At 37.8% G+C, this 26604-nt stretch overlaps 2 protein-coding genes across 11 annotated transcripts in view; one reads left to right on the top strand and one right to left on the bottom strand.

The window, feature by feature from the left end:
- The window catches only part of WRN (WRN RecQ like helicase), a 124091-nt gene extending 109110 nt beyond the window's left edge, over window positions 1-14981 (bottom strand). For 3 of the 7 annotated variants that reach the window (XM_082444592.1, XM_082444590.1, XM_082444591.1), the window contains exon 1: window positions 14244-14438. The gene's annotated coding sequence lies outside the window, so the exon portion shown is untranslated. Of the gene's footprint in view, window positions 1-14243; window positions 14442-14684 lie in introns of those variants that run through there. The other 4 variants (XM_082444594.1, XM_082444593.1, XM_082444595.1 and 1 more) reach the window with 3 other exon arrangements.
- PURG (purine rich element binding protein G) overlaps window positions 14976-26604 on the top strand; it is a 35281-nt gene continuing 23652 nt past the window's right edge. For 2 of the 4 annotated variants that reach the window (XM_082444671.1, XM_082444672.1), the window contains exons 1-2: window positions 14976-15112; window positions 15439-16317. In XM_082444671.1, the coding sequence (XP_082300797.1) occupies window positions 15445-16317 (873 nt within the window). In that variant the 5' untranslated portion in view covers window positions 14976-15112; window positions 15439-15444. Of the gene's footprint in view, window positions 15113-15438; window positions 22802-26604 lie in introns of those variants that run through there. The other 2 variants (XM_082444673.1, XM_082444670.1) reach the window with 2 other exon arrangements.

Consider the following 26604-nt stretch of genomic DNA (forward strand, 5'->3'; position numbering starts at 1 on the left):
GCCTGGAGCATTACTCCACACTATGGCCTCCACAATGATGCTAGGAACACTCACACAGCAAATCATTTACCTTCCCATCTGTAGAATTGTGAGGAAGAACTATGAACCCAGAGTGGGGCACTGGCCCAGTTCTTCCAGTCCATCAACTATCAGCATCAATCAAATGCTTTAACAGCCAAGTTATTAAAAGGACTAGTTTGATGGTCTAGTGTGAAAATTAGTATGTCTAAACAGAACCTAGGGTAAATGGAAGATAAGCCATCTTCACGAAGGCAGGCCAAGGGAGTTTCTTCACACAATACCAAGATATCCCTTCAAAATACTTCTCTAGTTTTCACACCATTTTACCTATAGTTACATTTTTAAGAATTAATCTTACAAAAATAACCGGCATTCCCCAGAAAGATTTATATACAAGGATAGTCATCCTTGTTATACACAATATTTAAAATATATATTATATAGTGCAATATATAATATTTATAATAATAAAAGTTGAAATCAGACTATACATCCAACAATGAAAAAATGGTTAAATAATAAATAATGGTACAGCCATAAAACAGAGCACTATGCAGTCATTAAAAAGATGTTCTTATAATTGATCAAGTGAAAAAAGCAAGTTAGACTCTAATTTCAGAAAATAAAGATGTGTATTTGTCTATATGTATATATTAACATATTATATATATATATATATATATATATATACATACACACACACACAAACACATTTTTAAGATTTTTTTGATGTGGACTATTTTTTAAATCTTTATTGAATTTGTTACAATATTGCTTCTTTTTATGTTTTGGTTTTTTGGCCACGAGGCATGTGGGATCTTAGCTCCCCAACCAGGGATCGAACCCGCACAACACTGCATTGGAAGGTGAAGTCTCAACCACTGGACCACCAGGGAAGTCCCCACAAACACATTTTTAAAGGTCTTTGGCAATGTATACCAAAATATAAGTGGTTATCCCACAAATGCAGATAGCATTTAATTCTCTTCTTTATGCTTTTCTATATGTTCCAAATTTTCTATAAGAACATGTGTTACCTTTTTGCAATCGGGGGAAACGTATGCCAATAAAAGTGGGAAAGATTTTTTTTGTTTGTTTAATGAACAATCAAGGTTAAATTTTTTATACTATAGGACAAGAGTCAGCAAACTTTTCCTCTAAAGGATCAGATAGTAAATATTACAGGCAGACTGTTGCTGTCACCAACTATTCAAGTTTGCCACTATAGCACAAAAGCTATAAACAATACTTAAGAAATAGGCATGGTTATGTTCTAATAAAACTTTATTTATACACAGTGAAACCTGGATTTACACAAATTTTATGAAATACTGTTCTTTTTATTTTTTTTTCAGCCACTTAAAAACGTAAAAACCATTAGGCTCATATTCAGTACAAGCAGCAAGTAAGATGTGACCTACTAGCCAGTTTGCCAACTGCTGCTACAGAACACAGACAAAATGCTCTAAGACTAGAAAATATCCAATGCTGCTGTGATTAACAACCCACTATAGCTATTTTTTTAAATCACCACAATACATTCATAAAATACCTAATAAGAATGCAACTTCTTGGAAAAGAAAAGCTTTTTGATAAATTAGTTGCAAAATGAACCTCATTATAGCTAAATGAGTGAGCTTACTATAGGGTTAGTAATATTAGCCAAATAAATGTTAAGAGATTATCTGCCAAAATTACAAATTATGTTTTGAAAGAAGTCATCTTAGGTGATTTTATTTGACAGCAATTAGATAGTAGGATAAGCTATCCACTCAAGCCACTTCTAGTTCATGTCAACAGAAATCACACCAATAAGATTTAAGATTTAAATTAGTAACAGATTTAGAAAATTTAAGACCAATCACAGTTCCAAATTAGCTAAGAAGGGATAACTTTTTCACCACATAGCTTTTAAGCCATACTATACACTTCTCTCTGGCAGAGTAGAAATTCATCTCAAAAGCACATTTTTCCCTTAGAATGGTGTCATCTTCTAGAGAACGGACAGACTTCACACCAGTCTCAAGAGAAAGTTGGGTTTCAGTGGATTAGCTCAGAGATTTCTTTGTTCCTAAAACCTGTAAGGTAAGGAAATTAATGCCTACTGTTACCACAGTAACTGACTTGCCTAATTGCTTGAGGGCTAATAAAGAATCCCAACCTTTTTGAAATGCATCCCCCAAAAAACAAAAAAACACTACACTGTTAAGTTAAATGGCACATACAGAAAACCATTTCAAGTCCAGGAAAAAATTATCAGTATTTCAATGCCTCACTCTGAGAGACAATTATATTGTTTAATGTGGACAAATTTTCAGTTACTACCTAAAATGGTTCAATTCTGTTTTGTTCAAAATATATGAAGGCTAACCTGATGAAATACACTATTTTACAAACCTGATTATTTAATCAAAAATGCAAGAATTTTAGAATTATTCTAAAATTTTCTAACAAAATGTCACAAAAGAGAAGTCACAGTAAACAAGCTAAAATTTCAATTTCTCACTTTGGGCATTGATGCAAATTTTACAAATATCCATTGAGTTTCACAAAGTTTCTCTAAGGAACAAAGCTGTATCACCATCACTACACACAAAGGAAAACTAATAACAAAGGCTAGCTGATTTTGCAAAGGTCAGCAGAGTGCTCTAGCATTAAAAATTATACTAAGAAGAAGCAGGGAAGTACAGTGGAAAGAAATCTAGACTTGGAGTCAGAAAACGCAGGCTCCAATGTTGCGTTGTATCAAGAAAAATTATCCAAAAGTTATAAGTAAGACAAAAAGAAGGCAATATGTCCTTTCAGTGTCATACAGGAGCACAAGCCCACCCAATGATTATTTCATACGGAATATACATTTATTTAACTCATTATTTACTATTGATTAAAAACTCAGACTCTATGAAGTTACATGTTAACTTGTAAAATTTTATCTAGTAAAAATGCAACTGAATTCTCTCCAGCAGAAAAGATAATCTCAAAGCCTATGGTTTTTACTGCCCTGTAGGACAGCTCTGTACCTAAGCTAGCAATTGTTTCAAAGTTCTTTCTCCAGTGTCTTTATGTGATGGTAAATTTAATGTATTAACTTGACTGCCCTAAGGGTTACCAGCCCAGAGCTGGTAAAACAGTTATTTCTGGGTGTGTCTGGGAGGGTATTTCCAGAGATTAGCATTTGAATAGGTAGACAGAGTAAAGAAGACTGCCCTCACCAATGGTGGGCATCATCCAATCTGTTGTGAACCTCAATAGAACAAAAAGGCAGAGGAAGGGGAAATTTGCTCTTTGCTTGGGTGGAGATGTCCATTTTCTCCTGCCCTTGCACATCAGCACTCCTGGTTCTCAGGCCTCTGGACTCTAAGCAGGTCTCACACCATTGGCTCCTCTGGTTCTCAGGCCCCCAAATTTGGCCTAGAATGACACACCACTGGCTTTCCTGGGCCTCCAGCTCGCTGATAGCAGATTGTGGAAATTCTAAGCCTCCACAATCGCATGAGGCAGTCCCTCACAGTAAATATCTTTCTCTATATCTATATATATATCCTATTGGTTCTATTTTTCTGGAGAACCCTATACCTATATAATCTTTGCTCCACTTTGAACCAATTTTATCTCCTGTTGGTGCCCTCATTAATGAATTAAACAAATGTGATGTGCTCATTGTATATTTGTATGAGAATTGGTCTTTAATTTTTTAGAAAAATATGCTGTGACACTTGGCCACTTAGTATCCATGTGGTCTTGCACAAGGCACTACTTTTCTAAATTTTCATTTCTTCATCTGTAAAATGGGATTAAATTGCCATTATATTACTTGCCTTACTATATTACATTATTATTATATATTACCTGCCCTACTGACCGCAGGGTTGATGTGAAGATAAACAGTGATAAACCTGATGTGACATCTCTTAAACTGCAGCTATACATGAGTTGGCATACTGATAGGAGTAGTGATAGATCTGTTACTGCTATTATACCTCATTCTCTTTAATATACTGAGAAGGATCAAGAACCTATGGGTACAGAAAGAGATATCAAATCCATACAAATTAGACTAAGTATATAAATTTATCAAAAGTTAATTAAACACTGAAGTGCTTCATAGGCAGAATGTTCCTTTAAATGATAAATCCAAATAGAGAAAAGAAAATGGATTCATTTATCCAAAAAGACTTCATTCTTATGCATCAGATCTGATCCAAGGAGTACTAAATTTCAAAATGCATCTATTTTATTTCTCTGTAACTATATTACACAAATTATATTTAGGAGGTTTCCAACTACAATCCAAGTTACAACAGTAATATACATACACTCAACTAACTTTTCATGTGTGTAGACGAGAATATAGAAAAAGAATAAATTTTAAAGACTGATAAGTTATAAGATTGGATTAGTGTTTTCAAATAACCTAACAAAAAGCTTATAAGACTAAAGCAGCTTAAATGATTCAGCAATTCACTTTGGTTATCAATGTCCTAAATTTGGTTAGACACTTTGGGTTTCGCCTATACAATTATGTTATTTTTACTAAAAGAGGAAGTTTCCAGTCAAAAAGCCTTTCAAATGTTATCAACAATGCAACAAACTTTAAAAATTCTGGGTTTGAGTTCTTTTATTATATTACATAGTTTCTGAAAATGTAACCTTGCCCTATGAGTTTATCTATACTTAACCAATATACTAGCAACTACTTTACATATATATACATATACTACATAGACACATATACACATGCATATATACACATGCATGTACAATCTATAATTTATTGTAGAAGATATAATTTATAAGGTATTCTCCTGTATTCTTTTTGAGAATTCCTTTCTCCTTTTCAATGCACTAATAGGAATAGGAGGGGGCAGAGTAAAAAAATTAGGACTAAAGAATCCACGACAAAGCCCTCATTAAATTCCCTAATTAAAGAGGCTTTAATTAATCTATTGCTCGATTTCGGCTAATCTTAATTTCGCTCCAAATAACCCAAGCAAGCAAACAAGAAAAGCTAAATAAAACCACCATTAGCATTTGGTCCAGCCACAGTAAATAACGGCAATTTTAAAAGTAGTGGGATTTTTTTTTTTTGAGAGACCTATTTCTTTATAGGCATCTACCAAATTTTCATAACTGTCAAGTATTATGTAATATATAATTTATAATAACAAAGTATAAATTAAAATTTGTATTAATAGTCAACTGAAATAAAATACAAATAGAAACAAATAAATACAATAAAATGCCATTAAAATGCTAGCAACAGGGGAAAAGAATAAAAGCCTCTCTCTATGCTGTGTCATTGTGAGAAGCCGCACTGCCCATAAACCAGGAACATGACTTGACCTGAACTGAATCCATGGCACAGTGAAGTGCTTTATAACTGAATTTCACTATTCAACTGAATAATTCATTATTTTTAATGAATTTCCTCTGTTCTGTAAGTAGCAATAGCCAGTCAGCTAAAATCAACCACTATAAACTGAGAAACTGCAGAGAAAACTTTCAAGTAAGTCAATTTAAAACTTGCTTAGGCTGCCTATTTTTCCTTTTTATTTTTTACTCTTACTTCATATGGCCTGAGATGAAATTTTATAGGACTCATTATCACGAGGACATTGACGGTTGCCTACCCAGCATCCATTCCACCCTGTACCCTTTGTACAGTACCACAAATTTAATTGAGGTAATGACCAGTTACTCACAAAGCCAATGTGCTTCAAGGAAGCTGCCCCTACTACCAGCTCCCATGGAAAATCCAAATGATCTGAATGTAATCCCATTCCCCTTGCCACAATGATGATTCAGAAACTCAGGCCTAAACTCAAGGCATTCCCTTGAATTTGGGTTAAGAATAAAACCTATGATCTAATTCAGGCCAATGAGATACAAGAGAAGGTGTTTAGGGGGTTTCTGAGAATAACGCGTCTTGCTCTTGTAAGAAAGTACCAAAAGAGATGCCCTATATTTGAAAATGGGAAGCCTGGGCCTTCAACAGCCAGTTTGCCACCATGATGAAAGCCAGCTTGAGGACGAAGCCAACACACAGAAGACAGCAAAGATGAGAAATGGAGCTACGGTAGATGGACTAAACCAGTCTTCAAGTCAGCCCTACCTCAGCCTTCAAGTTCCATTTTAATAACAAATTTCCTTATTTGTTAAGCCTGTTTGAATCAAGTTTTCTGTGCTTGCATTCTAATACACAAATATAATTGAAAATAAAAGTATGTGGCCAATCCTTTTCTCTCTTTAACCCCTTATCTTACAAAAAATAAATTATAACAATAAAAAAACTAGCCACACCAAGGATACAATACCAAAAGTTTCATAACTTCACAGAGTTTCAAATCTTTTTAAATCAAAATAAGAATAAAATAACATTAAATAGCAATGTAACAGAAAATTATAACTGTTGGGGAAGCTAGTAAAGTAGTCTTGTTCAGGCTTCAGAGGCGGCACTAGGCCTCTCTCCGACCAGGCAACGACCCTAAAAACTGGCTACATGCCAAACTGCTGAGCTACATACAGGCCAGCAGGGGTGACGCCAGCACACCTTGTAAATCATTAAATAAGACAGGGAGTAAGTCTGGGGGCTTCTTGAACCTTGAGGGCCTGGCCAGCCCCCGGGGATTAGAGAACATTCCAAAACTTCCGAGTTAAGACCAAGACATTTATGATAATACCAGGGCTGCAAATTTGCACGCAGGCTGATTATTATCAGCCTTCGGCCTGGTGCTTATAGTGGGACTCTTTCGTGTAGCAAACTGAAGTCTCACCCGTGGGGTGCACGCACTGCCTGGGGCCTTTTCGCAATTGGGACTCCAGATTGCTGTTCCAGGGACTTCCCAGCGCTGCTTGGATATGGATGTAGGTGCTTCCCCAATTCGGTGATGTATAAACCTCTGTCTTTACTATTCTTTCTTAATTAGTTATACTATTCTTTTCTTAATTAATATACTGTATTCTCGTGTTAATTCAATAAACTCTTTAAATTTTTGCTTAACTTAGTGCAGAGTGTTTATTTTGCCAGCGAATCCTACGAACCTTGAAACCAAAAGTAAGGTTTTTGGCAAAACAATAACATAAATAAATGGGAGTGATATTTAACTTTAGGATGCAAAGCTCTGTACTGAGCTGAAATTCAGCATTGTCAGGTAGAAAGAAAAATGCAGTATTTTACAATAAGACCAATTTAAGTGTGGGAGGAAGAGCGAAAGATAAAAATAGAGACAGAGTGAAAAAGAAACTGGAAAATTAATATACAATTCTGAAAGCAACCGTAAGTTTACTCAACGCAAATCTTTCATAAGACCTTCAAATTAGCCTATTCAGACAGGGCAAGTTTACGTGAAATGAGTAAAAGGAAAAATCAGCAATCTTGTGATTGTACACCTCCCAGAAGGCAAAAGTTATCTTCCAGTCCAATTATCTTACCACCACACTCCAGTGCCTTCATTTCATGAATGAACAGCAAAAGCAGATCAGGTTCCTACTGCCAGGCATGGAAACATTCATTATTAAACAGCAGACTTCCCTGACACTGATGATCTATCACACAGATAGGGTCCATTGTGAAATACGGTGACATATGTTCAAACATTGCTCATCTGTCCTAGTCACTTTTACTAACCTGGTGTTCTAGCCAAATAATGATTGATGGGTATTCCTTTTGACTTTGCCATATAGTTCTAATTGTTCTGTAAAGAAATACCATGGGCCTGTGCATTATCATTTTCAAAAAAAAAAAAAAAAAGGATCAGGTGCCAATAGGTGATGTCTCATGCTACACATCAAAATTTCCAGAAGAAGCAACAAACCTCTGATATTTTTTCCAACGGCTCCTGTTATTCCTACCATACACTAGGAAGATCCCATATCTCTACCTTCTCGGCCTCAAAGAGACCTAGAGAGAGGGTGAATCTCTGCCCTGCCCTGAAGAGCTAGCCTATCAGACTAAAGGTGGAAGATCATAAAATGCAGGGACAAGAACACTGGACTCAGAAAGAAGCAAAGCCTTAAAGAAGGGAAGGGAGGGAAGGTCACTGGTTCCAATTATTTTGGGGAGAATGTGAAACTATTCTAATTGCTTATTTTCCAATGAAGAAATTATTCAAAAACCATCCTCTTTCTTAATCCTCCCATATATAAGGCATTTATCAAAAAAGAAATAAAATCACCTTTAAAAGAGGCTGACTGCTCTGCTGTGAGGGAGGACACAGGTTGATAAACCACTATGATCCCCAAGGGCAGTACTGCAGAATAATGATGGTGTTGATGATAACAATAAAAATGGTGATAATGATAAATAAAAAAAATAAAAAACTAAAAGAGGCTGACTGCTATGACTAACCAGCTTTCACATGAGGTAAGCTTAACTCTTATCAAAGAGCTAAAGCCTCCAAAATACTTTTCCCCCAGTATCACTTTGAGGTGATTTGATTTTATCAAATTTTATCAGTTGGACTAAAAGGTTCAAATACTCCTGAGATGACCAGATTCAAGATAAGCATATACAAATTAAGATACTTTTCTATATGTGAGCAAGAATCAGTTAAAAAATGTAATTTATATCTAAACTCAAGAACAGCAAAGGGCTTCCCTGGTGGCACAGTGGTTGAGAATCTGCCTGCCAATGCAGGGGACACAGGTTCGAGCCCTGGTCTGGGAAGATCCCACATGCTGCGGAGCAACTAGGCACATGAGCCACAATTACTGAGCCTGCGCGTCTGGAGCCTGTGCTCCGCAACGGGAGAGGCCACGATAGTGAGAGGCCCGCGCACTGCGATGAAGAGTGGCCCCCACTTGCCGCAACTAGAGAAAGCCCTCGCACAGAAACGAAGACCCAACACAGCCAAAAATAAATAAATAAATAAATTTATTTAAAAAAAAAAAATTGGGAATTGGCCCATGCTATTATGGAGGTAGGTAGGTAGGTAGATAGATAGATATCCCCCATGACTTATCTGTGTTCCTAAATCCAGCCCCTCCTTGTGTGCACTAGATTCCATATCCTCTCATCTAGTCAAGGGCATTTTTCACCTCTCTTCTGCATCATCAATTTCTTCCTCTCTACTAGTCTACCAGAAAAGTCCCAAAGTCCCATCAGTATATAAGCATATGCAATTTCTCCCATCATTAAAAAAATCAAACAAATTTGACTTCGCTAACTGCTCCGTTCTTCTTCTCCCCTGTATAGAAAAACTACTCAAAAGAGTCATCTATACTAGCATCTCCATTTCCACTCCTTCCATTGTCTCCATTTCCACTCCTTCCATTGTCTCTTCCCAGTGTTTAAAAGACACTCCACCCCACCAAAAGGGCTCACTCATATCAAGGTTACCAATGACCTTCATGCTGCCAAATCTTACAGTCAGTCCTCATCTGGCTCAACACACCAGCAGCATACGACCCAATTAGTCACACTCACCTTCTTGAAACACCTTATTAGGCTTCTGTGACAACTTTTGATTCTCCATGTACATCAGTCAGCATTCCTTCTCAGTACCCTTTGCCCATCCTTCCTTACCTCCCCAATCTCCAAACATCACATAAGATTCAGGTCACAGACCTGGTTGTTCTCTTCTCCATCTACATTCACTCCCTTGGAGATCACATCCAGCCTGATGACTTTAAAATTACCTACAGCACACTGGTGACTTCCAAATTTATATAAACAGCCTAGAGCACTCCTCTGAACTTCAAACTTGTATACGCAATTATTTACTAGATACTTGAATGTCTAATGCACATATTGTACTCAATAGGTATAAAATTTCCCCAAACTGCTCCTTCCATAAAATACAATTCTCAGTAGGTACACCTCCATCCTTCTGATTGCTCATGCCAGAAACCTTAGAATCATCCTTGACTCCTCTCTTCCTTTCACACCTCACATCCAATCTATCAGCAAATATTGTTAGTTTTACCTTCAAAATAAAGCTGAAATCCTACCTCCTATCACCACCTCCACAGCTAAAACCTTGGTTCAAGCCACATTACCTCTTATCTGCTTGCCTCCATAGTCTAGTCTCAAAACAGTAGTCAGAGTGATTCTGTTAAAAGAAATTTCAATTTAAAGGATTATATACCATAACCAAGTGAGATTTATCCCAGGAATGCAAAGGTGGCTCAATATAAGAAAATCAATGTAATATGTCACTTTAATAGAATGAAGGAAAAACACCACATGATCATTTCAACTGACACAGGCATCTGACAAAATCAAATACTCTCTCATGATATAAAAACTCAGAAAACTAGGGATAGAAGAGAATTTCCTCAACACAATAAAGGGGTTTATGAGAAACCCACAGTTAACATCATACTCAGTGGTGAAAGACTGAAAGCTTTCCCCCTAAGATCAAGAGCAAGAGAAAGATACTCACTTCCACCAATGCTATTCAACACAGTACTGAAAGTTCTAGCCAGAGAAATTAGATATAAACAAGAAATAAAAGCCATTCAAATTGGAAAGGAAGAAGTAAGACTACCTCTACTCACAGATGACATGATCCTGTATATAAAAAAAAAACCCAAAGAATCCACAAGAAACTTACTAGATTTTTTTTTTTTTTTGGCTGTGTTGGGTATTCGTTGCTGTGTGCGGGCTTTCTCTAGTTGTAGCGAGTGGGGGCTACCCTTCGTTGTGGTGCGCGGGCTTCTCATTGCAGTGGCTTCTCTCACTGCGGATCACAGGCTCTAGGCGCGTGGGCTTCAGTAGTTGTGGCACACGGGCTCAGTAGTTGTGGCACGCAAGCTCCAGAGCACAGGCTCAGTAGTTGTGGCACACGGGCTTAGTTGCTACGTGGCATGTGGGATCTTCCCGGACCAGGGCTTGAACCCATGTCCCCTGCCTTGGCAGGCGGATTCTTAACCACTGCGCCACCAGGGAAGTCCCACCAATTCCAAGAAACCTACTAGATTTAATAAGCAAATCCAGCAAAGTTGCAGGGTACATGATCAACACACAAAAATAAGCTGTGTTTCTAGACAACAGCAATGAACAATCTGAAAGGAAATTAAGAAAGCAATCCCATTTACAATAGCATCTAAAAGAATAAAATAAAATATCTAGGAGGTGAAAAACTTGTACACCAAAACCTACAAAACATTGCTGCCAATTAAAGAAGACATTTCATTCATAAAAAAGACAAGTTCGTGACTTGTCTCCGTAACAAGAGCCTGTACTCCACAACAAGAGAAGCCACCACAATGAGAAGCCCACGTACTGCAACAAAGAGTAGCCCCGACTCGCTGCAATTAGAGAAAGCCTGTGCGCAGCAATGAGGACCCAACGCAGTCAAAAATAAATTAATTAATTAATTTTTAAAAAAGAAGACAAGTTTCATTGCAACAAATGGAACAACACCTATGTTCATGGATAGAAATACTTAATATTGTTAAGATGTCACACTACCCAAAGCTACCTACAGATTCAACACAATCTCTACCAAAATTCCAAAAGCCTTTTTTTCAGAAATGGAAAAGCCAATCCTCAGATTCATATGGAATTGGGAGTTCCCTGGTGGTCCAGTGGTTAGGACTTGGCACTTTCACTACCGTGGCCTGGGTTCAATCCCTGGTCAGGGATCTAAGATCCCGCAAGCCACCTGGTGCTGCAAAAAAAAAAAAAAAAAAAAATCACATGGAATTCTAAGGGGCCCTGGATAGCCAAAACAGTCTTCAAAAAGAACAAAGTTGGAGACTCAGACTTCCCAGTTTCAAAACGTACTACAAAGCTACAGTAATCAAAACAGTGGTATGGCATAAGGATAAACATACAGATCGATGGAACAGAACTGAGCTTCCAGAAATTAATCCTTATATTTCTGGACAAACTACTGATTTTTGACAGAGTGCCAAGTCTATTCTGTGGGGAAAGAAGGAGTTTTTCAACAGACGATGTTGGGCCAACTGGATTACCACATGGAAAAGAGTAAAGTTGGACCATATGCAAAAATTAATTCAAAATATATTGATTCAAATATAACAGCTAAAACTGTAAACCTCTTAGAAGAAGACATAAGGGTAAATCTTCATGACTTTGGATTTGGGAACAAATTCTTAAATAGAACACCAAAAGAACAAGCAACAAAAGGATAAAAATCCATAAATTGGACTTTATCAAAATTTAAAACTTTTGTGAATCAAAGAACATTATCCAAATGTAAAACAACCCACAGAATGGGAGAAAATATTTGCAAATCGTATATCTGATAAGGGTTTAGTAAGAATACACAAAAATCTCCTAAAACTCAACAACAAAAAGACAAACAACTCAATTTAACAACAAAGGACTTAAATAGACATTTCTGCAAAGAAGATATACCGATGGCCAATAAGCATGTGAAAAGATGTTCAACATCTTTAGTCATTAAGGAAATGCAAATCAAAACCACAATGATACCACATCACATCACCACCTAAGATGGCTATAATAGAAAGAAAAAGGAAAGCGGAAAGATAAGAGAAGAAAGGAAAACAAAGAAAAGAAAAGGAACAGAAAAAAGAAAAAAAAGAAAAGACAAAAGAAAAAGGAACAGAAAACAACAAGTTTTTGAGAGGATTTGGAGAAACTGGAACACTTATAACATTGCTGATTGAACGTAAAATGGTTCCACCACTGTGAAAAACAGTTCTGCAGTTCCTCAAAAAGCTAAACATAGAATTATCATATGATCCAGCAAGTCCACTCCTAGGTACAGACCCAAAAAGAATTGGAAAAAGGGACTCAAACAGATCCTTGTAAGCCAATGTTCAGTGCACCATTATTCACAATAACCAAAAGGGGGAAAAAACCCAACTGTCTGTCTGTCAGCAGATGAATGGATAAACAAAATATAGTATATACACACAACTAAACAGTATTCAGCTATAAAAAGAAATTAAGTGCTAACACATGGTACGACACGGATGAACCTTGAGAGCATTATGCTGAGTGAAATAAGTCCGATGCAAAAGGACCAATATTATATGATTCCACTTGTATATACTACCTAGAATAAGCAAATTCATAGAGAGTATACCAGGGGCTGGGCAGCGGGGGCAATGGGGAGTTATTGCTTAATTAACCAGTTACAGAGTTTGCTTGGGGTGATGCAGAAGTTTTAGAAATAATGGTGACGGTTGTAACAGTGAGTGTAATTAATGTCACTGAATCGTACACTTAAAAAATAGTTAAATTAGCAAACTTTGTTATATACATTTTATCACAATTTTTTTTTTTTGAAGATCATTCAGATCATGGTGTTTCCCTGACAAACCTCTCCAGTAGCTTCCCACCTCCCTCACAATGAAAACCCAAATTTTCAAAATTGCCTACAAGGTCCTACACAATCTGTCTGACTTTATCTTCTACAATTCTCTATCTCACTCTGCTCTGACTTACTGGCCTCCTAGGCTGCTCTTCAGACACACCATGCAGACTCCCTCAGAGCCTTTGCACTTTCCTTTCCCTCAGATAGCCACAGGACTAGCTCTCTCACTTCCTTCAGGTCTTTACTCAAAAATTACCTTCTCAGCCAGGCCTTCCCTGACCACCTACTGTAAAACTGCAGCTCCCTACCCCCACCGACACTCTTCACCTTCTGATATACCAGGCTTTTGACTCATTGCCTATCTCTCTCCAAAATGCAAACTCCAAAAACGAGCGATTTGTGTTTGTTTTCTTCATTGATGGTATCCCCAGTACCTAGAGCAGCGCTCAATAAATATCTGTTGAATTAACAAAGGGAGACCACTGTTCAATGGCATGAAAATCTAAATGCCCCACCCATTCAGACCTTCAGCTCCCTAAAAGTTAACACACTGAACTATACAAAATCCTTAGTACTCTGACTTAAAGACCACTAAATTAGCATCCTAAGGATTTTAATATCCTCTTCCATAGGGAGAATTTTTACATCTTCAAACATATCCAGAAAACAACTCAAATTCAACCAGGGAAAACAAAAACAAAACAAACCATTAAGGATTCGATGCTCTGAACTCAAAAAATCCAACATAACTTGTTACGCTACACAAAATGGATAACTTGTTACACTACACAAAATGGGTTGGGTGCCTGGGAGGTGGAAAGGGAGAAGGAAGATGTCCGTCCCTAAGGAATATCCCACACACAGCCCAGAGGCCTGCTCTGCCGGACTGAGCACCGCCAGTGTCGGAGAAGGCTAGAATGATACCTCAGGGGTCTGGAGGTGGAAGCAGGGTTGGGGAGAACACGTTACCGTGAGGAGAGTCAGTTCAACGGGACTTCTCCTTCAGCTGGACGACTTGTGCAGCGTCCCAACAGCATTGCCTGGAACTCAGTCACTCAGGCTGCACACCAACAATTCAATCGACCTTATTCCCGCGGGGAAGAGTCCACGCCGGAGCGTCACGGCGCACACAGCACACGTCACTTCTGGGACACGGACCTTCCCACCCCTCCCTCCGGGGTCCGCCCGCCCCCAGTCCACCACTCCCAGAGCGCCGCGCTGCAGCCCCTCCCACCCCAGCCCGGCGGGCTACGCGAAACGCATGCGCGGAGGACTCCCGCCGCCGCTGAGCGCTCCGGGAAGTGTAGTCTCCTTGTGGGTGCCGGTGGGCCTCCAGAGTCCTACGTCCCGGCGGAACCTGGAGAAGTCAGAACACTCTCGCCACCCGGGTCCTTATCCCCACCTTCACACCTGTCCGGTCACCTCGCGCTCACGCTCCGATCCCACGCGCTGGGCTTCCGTCAGGGCGGGCCCCAGGGGAGAGCTGAGACCGGGTCTTCCCTTCAGCGGGCTGTGCTGGAGGAGGCGGGGCCCACTGCCCGCCTCCCACCGCCCCCCTCCCCGCCCCCTCCCCGCCCCCCTCTCTCCGGCGGGCCGCGGGCCGGTGCCCGAAGAGAGGCGGCGGCCCCCGCAGCAGCCGCAGGAGGGGCGGCGGCGGTGGGCGCCGCAGGAGATGCCCCTGCCCGGCTGCTCCGGCGTGGGGCAGTGCGAGCGGCGGCGGGGGAGCAGGCAGGGGGCGGCGGCTGCGGCGGCTGCAACAGAGGGGCCGAGAGCTGGAGGCGGCGGCGGCGGCGGCCTCGAAGGGCATCGGCGGAGGCGGTGATGGCAACAGTGGTGATGTGAGTGCGTGCTGGCTGGGGCCCCGGGGGCTGTCCAGCCCGAGGCGGGCGGCCCGGCGGCGAGCGGGAGCGGGAGGCCAGGGGCGGCGGAGGGATGATGTGTGCCCGGTGCGGAGCCGGGAGACGCCGCCCGCCGCCCGCCGCCCGCCGCCCGCCGCCGCCGCCGCCGCCGACCGTCCTGGCGCTGCGGCGGCCGGCGCCGCGCAAAGAGCGGCCAGGTGTGGGGTTCCCGGGCAGAGGCTGGGGCAGCGCAGGCCGAGGGGCGTCTGCGATTGTTCTCAACACTCCTCCCCCACCCCACCCGTGTGTCTGTTTGTCACTTGCAGCTGAAGATGGAAAGAGCCAGGCGAAGGGGAGGCGGCGGCGGCGGCGGCGGCCGTGGCCGCGGCGGCAAGAATGTAGGGGGCTCTGGCCTCAGCAAGAGTAGACTCTATCCCCAGGCCCAGCACTCCCACTACCCCCACTACGCGGCTTCAGCCACCCCTAACCAGGCCGGGGGCGCAGCTGAAATCCAGGAGCTGGCCTCCAAAAGGGTGGACATCCAGAAAAAGAGGTTTTACCTAGACGTGAAGCAAAGCTCCCGGGGCCGGTTCCTAAAGATAGCCGAAGTCTGGATAGGGAGAGGCCGGCAAGACAATATCAGAAAGAGTAAACTGACCCTCTCCCTGTCTGTGGCCGCGGAGCTGAAGGACTGTCTAGGGGACTTCATTGACCACTATGCCCACCTGGGCCTGAAAGGCCACCGACAAGAGCATGGTCACGGCAAAGAGCAAAGCTCCAGGAGGAGACAGAAGCACGCAGCACCCTCCCCACCGGTCTCTGTGGGGTCCGAAGAGCACCTTCACAGTGTCCTCAAAACAGATTACATAGAGAGGGACAATAGGAAATACTATCTAGACCTAAAGGAAAATCAGCGGGGTCGCTTCCTAAGGATAAGACAAACCATGATCCGGGGGACTGGCATGATAGGTTATTTTGGCCACACTTTGGGCCAAGAGCAGACTATCGTCCTCCCAGCACAAGGGATGATTGAGTTTCGGGATGCCTTGGTTCAGCTCATTGAAGACTATGGCGAAGGGGACATAGAAGAACGCAGAGGTGGAGACGATGACCCAGTCGAACTCCCAGAGGGGACTTCTTTCAGAGTGGACAATAAAAGGTTCTACTTTGATGTGGGCTCTAATAAATATGGAATTTTCCTGAAGGTAAGTGAGGTGAGGCCACCTTACCGTAATACTATTACTGTTCCATTCAAAGCTTGGACAAGGTTTGGGGAGAATTTTATCAAGTACGAAGAAGAGATGAGGAAAATTTTCAACAGCCATAAAGAAAAGAGGATGGATGGCAGAAGGGCCAGTGGTGAAGAGCAAGAATGCCTCGACTAGAATGAAATTGAACTCCATCAGGCAAAAGTTAAAATCATAAATTGGCTAAAAGTACTGATCCATAATCATTTGAAGAAATTTTTCCTCTTTTTTTGGCCCTTTGTTATGAGTAATACCTCTAGTAGTTATACTTCAAGGAGTCTGATTCTCATGTTATGTTATCCATAAAACACTATAATTCTTATGGGAATTTCAACCTTCCCAGAGCTAAATAGTTTAGCTGCTTCAGCTGCTCCAGACTATTGAAGTATGCAAATCAGCACAAAGTGTGACATTCTGACCTTCTAGATACCATAACTAAGATTAACATTGCAGTATGACATAAGCCTAAAAAAAGATACATATACCTAATATGTAAGTGTGAATTTCTATTTAACAAGTTCCCCCAAAAAAGTATTCCATTCCTACTTCATTAAAAGCTGCTAGGATTACCTGTAGGACAGTTACCACAGAAACAGGAACTGACTTCTATTATAAATATATTTATTTACAAAAGTACGAGTAGAAATATATTAAATGTCCATTGGGTAACTGAATATTAAACAGTACCATTAAAGAATCGAATCTTAGAGTTACTATAGTATTCTATAATTTCAAATTTTGTGGTGACCCTACAGTTTATACTTGCCATATCAATGCCATGAGAGAGTTTCAATTGGTTATTCTAAGCTAGTTACAATCCCATCTTCACCTCTGATTATTGTACCATATATTATTATTGACTTTCCAAAGTTTCAGGAATTACTTTTATGTCACTGTTGCGTGGGAGGCCTTGCTATGGAAATCTTGATATTTTAGCTTTTCCTGCTAATTTGAAGGTTGTGAGAGGTTCTTTCCCAAAATGCATCATGGACTCAAGGTGTTATATTTTATGCTGCTGCTTTAACACTGTTTCAGAAGGGTTGGTGCACCAGTTACCTGATATAAAAATAATCTGTAATAATATATTTTAGTAGCACTTTTGCAGTTGTTACCCTGAAGTCCATTTCAACACTTCCAGTATAAACCTGACTTTTAAAGGTGTTTTAATTCCAGGAAAAAAAAAAGTTTTTTTCTAAAAAGCATTTAGAATAAATGTACAATTTCAGCCTGGAAAAATATAATTTGAAGATTGGTTATAAACATATTTGAAAGAATAATTCAGGCATTTTTCCAAGGTGCTCTTTATGATACTTTACACAAGGTTTACTTTACACAAGACTCACCCACTTACTGGTATTAAAAATTACTTTCCAGGAAGTGCCACAGCAATTTTTCAACACCTAAGCAATTTTTTAAACAAGTGGATATAATGTATATGTGTACCAACCCACCCTGTATTAACTGACTGAAATTTTATCTGTTGAGCTGCATTTTATCTGAAAGAAATTACTGTCTTTTATCTTGGCTTTATTCACCTCCCACACAATGAGTCCATATAATCATGTTTAAAAGCCAGACACTGATTTCAACCCCCAAATATAGCTCTCATTGATGAGAGCTGGCTGCATGGATTGAGTTCAGAATGTAGCTCTTCTTTTATATGCTGTAAGTAATTCACAATTATTTTAACAGTTGTTTTCCCTCCAGAGGTTTGTCCCCAAATACACTTAAGTAAGGTCACTAAGAAAACTTTATGATATGAATTAAGAAAATTAATTTCACTGATTACGTTACTTAAGAACAAGCAAGCAGTAACCTAGACATACATACAGGTGTTGGCTTACTGATTGTATTTCCAGTTTCCTCAAGTAGTATGAAGGAATCTCCCCAGTTCATTATAATTGTGGGCCGTCTGGATCACTATGGACCAGCTGAAGGTTAGAAGATGGTGTTAGGACTAGAGTTAATAGCTCATGGAGGGTGTTGAGACTCTGAAAGTAGCAAGGATCTTTAAACAGTCCTAACTGTAAAATAACTATTCTAGGCTTGATAAAAAGTAGTTTTGGGGTATATGAAGGAGTGGTGTACACTTGAATTACTGTACTACTGATTGCTTTGCTGCCCATCATAGTGCCTATTAATAATAATCAACCTGTCAGATTTTGGCAAACTGGAGCTGTGACTATTCCAGTATTTGAGTGTTCCTATCACTATTGCTGTGACTGTATACTCTCTCTTAAAACCTTCCCTTCCAAAATATTTATATCTGTTAAGTCTAAATAATTTCCTTCTTGGTTTTTAGTCTGGTAAGGTTTGAGTGTATATATGTATATATATATATACACACACACACACACACACATCTATGTGTGTGTATATATGTGTGTTATATATATATACATACACACGATACAATGTCAGACTTAAATATCTTTAACTCATTGTATATAAATATTATTAGTTTAATTTTGCGTTAGTAATTTAAGTGAAAAATTGGTTAGGCAGCCAAATTTTCTACATTGTATGTATACTTCAGAGTTTTTACCATCTCAAAGCTACAAACTGGATAGATGCATATGTACCGGCAGTTGAATATACTTTAGAATCATTAAGCCTTCTGCCAGTCCTTTTGTTTCATTTTTTTCAAAGTTAATGTTCACCGAAAAATGAAATGATGCGATGATATTTTTTTTTGATACTTAAAATTTCCAGTCATTCATTAGCCATAATCAAATAAGATCCAATCCAAAACTCTGGTATTAGGACATGTATTGAGATGTATCTTATAAAATAAGCTACTATTCTTATCTGTGCAATATACATTTTATTTATTGTCATTTGTAACATAAACGGAGCTGCAAGTGTACATGGTACCCTTCAAAATAATAGGATCCCTGCCTTGAAGACATAAAACTCTTAAGGCAACTGGATGTTAGAAGTCAAAAAGTGAGCATTAAAGTTAGTAACCAAAATTACTAGTTCACTATATAATTCTAAAACACTGATGATGTTTGCACATAATAATCCAAGCGTAATGTGGCACAGACTCCAAACTGTAATACTGTAAGCTGATAGTGTGGAATTTGGAAACGGGTCCCTCATAATTGTTGGCAGTGTGCTCCTACCAGTTGAGAAAGCAGCACTAATCTGTTGCTTATATGCAAAAGGTGCAATGTATTATAAAAGTACTAAACTTCTGCCACATTTTATAATTTTCCTTGTTAAAGCCCCAAACTGCCATGTCCCTTAAACTTGAGTCAAACACAAGCTTATTTGCACTAAAGAGCATGGCCAAAAAATAAATGACAGGGTGGAAAAGCTAACTGGAACCTCTTGAAATAATTGGTTCTAATGGGAGAATTTCACATTTGTCTATTTGAGAGCTATATGGTCCAGGCAGACAATCTCTGTCAGTTCACTAATTTAATAATGCACTTTACCTTTTGTATATAAAAGATGTACATTTATGCCACTTGACCGGTGGGATGTGTTTCAATAACTATGTAGTTAGAATCTGTAGGGTGAGCTCTTGCATGCATATGTTTGTGTTGGAACTGCCGTAGTAACAAGTTTCCATTAAATCAGTGTAATGGAGAAGGGTAGAAGATGTTTCTGAAGCAAATCCCAATACATTTAACAAAGAATTTTAAAGTAGAGTTCATATTTGTATTCTTCAGGACTAGAATCAATAAAAAAACTATTTCTAGCCCAGGTTAGTATTACAGTTGAGATTATATCTAATTGAGATTCCCCATAATACCCTGAAAATTAATTTTGGGAATTTGTGCAGACAAAAAAATTTTTAACAATTCTGTTTCATTGTTGATGTGTGTTTAAATTAGTAATGAAAAGACAGTGCATGATACTGTATTAGAATTAAAAGTATGATTGGCTGATATGGCATCGTTAAGAAAACACCCAGACTAAAGAAAGTTCAAATTAAGGAAATGCAAAGAGCCTAAGAACAATTGCTAAAATAAATATGATATTATTTCAAAACTTGCAGAAGAACTAACTTTCACCAACCAAAAAGGGTATTAGGGGACTTAGTGTATCCTTCCATCCTGCAAACTTCCTAAGATATACATTTGAAAACTAGATAATTGTTGCTTAATAATAGGTTGTATGTACTTTACTAACAACACTGTGTACTAACAATTCATCAAGAGTATACTATATTTACTGCATTCATTTTATATTTGTGGATAAGAATACATTATATATAGTGATCCTATCTTAATATAATCATGTATTTATATTGTAATTTTGCAAATATTTTCAGTAAAATAAACATTTATCTGAGCTGCACAATTTGAAGAGGATGAAATTGGAATACACACTCAGACACTCAGTTTTAATAAGCAGCTACCATTGGAAGTTGATGTATGTACTATCATTCCTTTAGAATTTGTTTTATGGTTTATTTTAATACTTAAGTAAATAGGACTTAATTGCAAATTTGAAGTAGTGTTCTGGAAATAATTTTTTCATAAGTGTGAGATTTTCTTTTTTCCTGCTTATTTCCAAATGTCTTTCACTGGAACTATTTGTAAAATCTTATTCCAAGCTTTATGTAAGAGCTTTGCTCAGTCATCACATAGTTTGAAGTTTCTCTTTTACCAAAACACCAAACATCTTTGGCAGGATAAAATCTAAAGTAAACCACAAAGAGAATTTAAAATTGATTCTATGCCAACAGAATAATACAGGTATAATATTTATCACTGCCAAATAAGATTCTTAAAATCTTTCTGGAGTTTCCTTAAAGATTTCTTGAATTTCATAGAGAAATATTGGCTCATGGCTAGCCCATTAGAGGAAGAGAGTAGGGATGTTAGTATGCTGTTGAGACAATCCATAGTCCACAATACTGTAGCAGTGAGGTACAGGGAAAATGTGTTTTTCCCAATTTCACGTCTTGTGAAAATTGAGTTTTTAGATCACAGTTACTCTGTCATACCCAAATTTATGTAGAAAAACAGTTTATGTGTTAGTATATTTTCTTGTATAATGTTAAAAAAAATAATCTTTTTTTCCTTAATTTGACATGATTTTTTAAGTAATTTAAATTTATTTAGTCAATATTTTTAAATAAGGAAAACATGCATATAGTACAAAATTTAAATGGGCCAGATGGGTAGACACTGAAATGTAGCAACCAGTGTTACCAATTTCTTGTGTCTCCTTCTAGAGTTACTCTGCATATACAAGCATATGTATTATATATACAGATATTCTTCTTAAACATACAGTTGAAAACATACCGTATACACTTTCCTGTACCCAGTAGTATCAATTTTAGATCTGTTATTATTAGTGAATTTTTTCCTCTTTTACCTAGATACCATACTTGATCTAGTTACCATAGATCGATTAAATGCATAGATAGTTACATTTAATTTGAACTATTTATGACACCAAGGGAACCTCAAGGAAATTTCAAATGACTCCCGTTGGAATTTACTCAAAATGCAAATATGTGTATATATCAATTTTTAAATGTATAAATATTCAGTTTCCTGTCCCTATTCAAAACCACTTTGCCCTCCTAGCTCCCCCTCTTCCTTCCCTCAAAAAAGTATTGGTCTTTTTCCTGAGGTAATACAGTTCAGGATGTTAAGTTATTTACCCAAAGTTTATTTTAGATTAACTGTGTCCTCTAACGAAAAACACCCATGTTTAAAAGCTTTAATAAATCATCACTGTTAGTCAGTTTTTACTATTTCTGTTACTATTATTTTTATCCAAATACCTTGCCATTGTAAGAGTAAATGAGTACTAGAACCATAGCAAAAGGTTATGATCCTGCTGAAATCTTTTGATTTATTAACGTGAGTGTTTATAATGAGAAAAAGTATAGTTATTAATGAATAATTCATTTAGCATTTTGTCAAATCCAAGACTAAGCAAAGGGATAACACTACTTCTGATTATTTAAAGCATTGATTCCCCATTGAGGGACCCAGAGTCCGTCAGATTTCCTTGGGACCAAAAGGTACTAAGATGATTTGGGAAAAGATTAAAAACGTAAGGGCTATGAGGTTACAAGTAAACTAAACCATCTCTATTTTCTGCTGTAAGAATATAAAATAGCAAATATAATTGTTTGAAAATGAAATTAGCGTAATTACTAGTCCTGAAAATATAAACAAAGTTGCTTTAATAGTTCCCCAACCCCTCCCCCTCAAAAGTCATAGTTCTCTTTTTATTCGCATCAAGGAGGCACTTTAAGGTCATTTTTCTAATAACCACCAAGAAAAAATTATTATCTGAAAAATTAAAGGTCCCATACTTGAACCCTGAAGGGTCCTATATAGCCAGGAATTAAAGCAACCAATTAAGAGTATGTGGGTTGAGAAATAATTTCTCAAATTAAAGAGTATGTGGGTTGGTGTGTGTAAACTCTATGAAAATGTTAAAAGGTTTAAAAATTAAAGCATTGGTTTCAACTTTAGAATAATATCTCCATAATTGATGGCATGATTTTCTGTTTGTAACATGGAAAAAGTGTTGTTAGAAAACAAGATTCTCTTAAACATATATTTTTAAAGCATAAAAGAGTTTGCTTCTTTTATTTTAGTGATGAATAAATCATTATCCTTTGCAGAATCCGTAACATTGGTAAAGATCACCAGGTATTTACTTGTTGAAGCTTAAAATGGTTTATAGGTATTGTTCCTTATTTAAAGAGAGGGATCAAAAGGAAAGTAGTTCACCTTCAGGAAGAGTTTTGCTTAAATTTAGGCTAAAAAAATTAATTTTCCATCCTTAATCAAGGAGTTTCCCATGTTGGTGCTTTCTGGTAAATTGTTTTCCAAACTTTACCTTCTTTGGAATATCCTTTGTGAGAAATTGCATAGTCTTACTGAGGCCAGTGACATCTACCAATAAATAAAAGCTTATTGGTAATGAATTAGTGCTGCTACGGTGAGGTTAGTTTGTAATGTGAATATGAAGAAAATACTCATTTAAGTGGAATATACGGTTTCTTCTTTAGTGTTGACTTTTTTCTAAGATTGAATAGGCATTGTCTGTACTTTCATTTTACCCCTTTATACTTAGTTTCTGTGTTATTCTATTCCAAGTATTCATTGTTCCCAGGAAATATTAGGAGTAAAGAAAAGAGAAAGTAATCCCTAAGAAAAGTGTTCATAGTATTTAAAAGCTAGATTCGCTCAAAGTATAAAATTGGAGGGAGAGTGATTTTGTTGGTTTTAGTCTTTATCAGAATAACGGTATAAATCTGATTACTTTATTTGATCTGATTAGAGGCCAAATGTCTTTATCTGAGACGCCTATATTTGGAAATATTCAGTATTTTATTTTTCTTAGAACAAATGATTCTGTAGGATAATACTCTTCTTCAGGATTTTATTTATGATTTGTTGTGGATTTGATGAAGTTGTTGCCTAGAGGCGGCAAATATAAAAGAAGAAATAGAGAAGAGAAAGGTGGTGGCTGATTATTTTGCTTGCTTATAACAAAAGAAATCAATCTAATAGAAATGAGATAAACAAGTCATTCTCAAAACTAAATCCCTGTTTACTCAACCTTTAAAAGAGCCTTTGAGAAAGAATAATAAGACCTAATTCTGCCAGTGTATGGCCTGACCCTGAGCAAATCATTTCACTTTTGTTGGGTGGTTTCCTTATATGAAACATGAACAAGATTGTACTAGAAGCTAGGGTTCCCTCCTACTCTAAACTTCTTAAATTCTGTATTAACAGAATGTGAAAGAAAAAATAGAAGAATAATACCCGGATTAGAAAGTATGAGTAAGAGATTCTCTCTTTTTATTAAAAACAACTATAATAATGCACCAGCCTGTGATGATGCCCAAAAGAACATGCAGAAGTGTCAGTTTTATAACACATGTACCTCTCTAGCCACACAATAAAATTTTGTTCCTAGTCCTACGACCAAATTGTTATATACTTACTATATAACTATCCTATGCTTTAATTTTTTTAAGAAATATTTTTCTTATCTATATGCAGTCTCATTTTTTGGAAGTAGCCTCACTTATTTTATAATCATTTTCTATATTGCATGTGACAAAAGAATTTTTAAAGTTAACATCACTTTCTGAAATGCCATTGTTCCTGAAATAACCATAAATTACATTGCTAAACAATACACTGCAACTATCATTGCATTGGTCCCCGAGAATCAGGTCCTTCCTTTGACCCCAATTTCCTTGGTCCTATTGAACATCCTATGTTACAAATCACGACATTTAACAAAAAATCAAGAACGCTGAACTTCACACAATATAGTTTTGCTATAGAGGACCCTACTAGGGTGTGCAAAGATAAAACATAATGAGTTTGTTTGTTTATTTGTTTGTTTTTAGCCTTGAGAAACTACAGAGGTTGATGATGAGAGGGGAGGAGAAGCATCACACAGATTTTTGTCTCAGAGGCATTTACTTAGGCATCCCAGTCCTCCAGTCATTGGTGCCACCACCACTGTCAACAGAGGGGATTTTAAAAGAGTGACACCTTTCTCCCTAAACCTGTCTTTTGGATGCCTATTTCTTTATCAAAGACAGTGTTTACGGGCAAGGAAAGCATATTTTGAAGTGCATGTATACATGTGTGTTTTGTCAATTTCAAAAAAAAATAATAATAATAATATCTGTGCACATAAAATTTGATTGCAGAAACGTTTAATAAAACAGTCTTTAGCCTGGTGGTGGTTCACACTAGCCATCTGATCAACAAATTCTATAGAGTGAATTGGCTGTTGTAGAAGTTTTTTTCCTCTCTTCTCTTTCTCCTCAAATAGCAGATCCATTTTAGGTTCTTGATTGCTTCTTCTTCAGTGTAGTTTTAAATCTAAGTGGTATGGGAGGGAATAATTTAGTTTGGCAGTCCTTTACCCTGGCCATTTTGTAGAAATTTTCCTCAGTTTCCCATTTCAAACACTCCAAGCAACCTTACCAAAAGAACACACCTAAGTGACAAAATTACCCAGCAAATAAAACAACAGAATCATGAGATAATGACTTAGGAATACAAGACACCTACTGTGTACACACCTAGTGTGTATCACACCTAGTGTGATAACTTTACTTATCATTTGCTAATTTACTTCAGAAACTGTATTTTATTTCTAGGTCCTTCAGACTAGCAGTGTGATTTATACCAATGATTGTCAGTCTAGAAGTTTCAATAGGGTAAAATAGTCTGAAGGTTCAGTTGAGTTATTATGGGATTTTATCTATCACTGTTGAGTAAATTCCCCCAAAAGGGTAAACCATGCTATCATCAGGGGTAAAAATAGAATTCTAAAACTCCATCACTCATAAATAACCTCCGTCCCTGTTTTTTCCTCCCTTCTGTACACTGTACCCTGTTGAAAGTGGTTGAGAACACTAATTTCTCCCACTACTACCTTAGCCCCACTCCATCCTATTTATTTGTTCAGATGACTATTGAAACACTATAAAGAAAGACTAAAGCTGATCTTTGAAAATTTATAAATTGCCCTATGAACTACACTTTGGACTCTAAGAAAGAAGGGCTCCTGGTTCACTTTACTTAACTAATTTCAACACTCTTAACTGTACTTTCTGTATAACAGTTTAAGATGAATAGAAAACATTTCACTTGGGATAATATGGCCTAAAGGGGCAGTTACTCCTACTTTTCTGTACATAGTAGGTCTTCAGAAAATATTTTGACTAGCATGATTGACAGGTCATTTCAGAAATGAATTTAGCCTCGAGGAAAATTGCACCATGACCATTTTTAAATAGAAGGTGGTAACAAAAGGAAGAGTCAATCAAGATTTATCAGTACTAATAACTATTACTTATTGAATACCTACCATGTTCTAGGCTTTGTTGGGCCCCTTATATCTACTATTTCTAATCTTCGTATTATCCCCATTTTAATATAATTTTCCAGAGGTTCAGAAATTGGTTCTGTGTTTCAGAATATAATATATTTGAATCCTTACTGACACCAAGCCAAAGACTGTGCTCAGTTAGACCAGACTGCCTCTAAGACTTACTCTGAAATTTAACTCCCAACTAGTAAAGCACAATCTACCCCAGCCACCACTGTAAATAAATCTGCCTCTGATTACTGGGCTGTATGGTGCTAATAAATCCAATTTATTTGATTTTTAGTATAGCTTACAGATTGAACCTCTAATCCCAACCAACTATTTCAAGTAAGTGTGAATAATTTTTTAAAGGGATCAGATTATGAGAATATAGATGATTATCCCAATTCTACC

Source organism: Balaenoptera physalus (assembly GCF_965194825.1).
Source record: "Balaenoptera physalus genome assembly, chromosome: 21".
NCBI classification, from domain to species: Eukaryota; Metazoa; Chordata; class Mammalia; order Artiodactyla; family Balaenopteridae; genus Balaenoptera; species Balaenoptera physalus.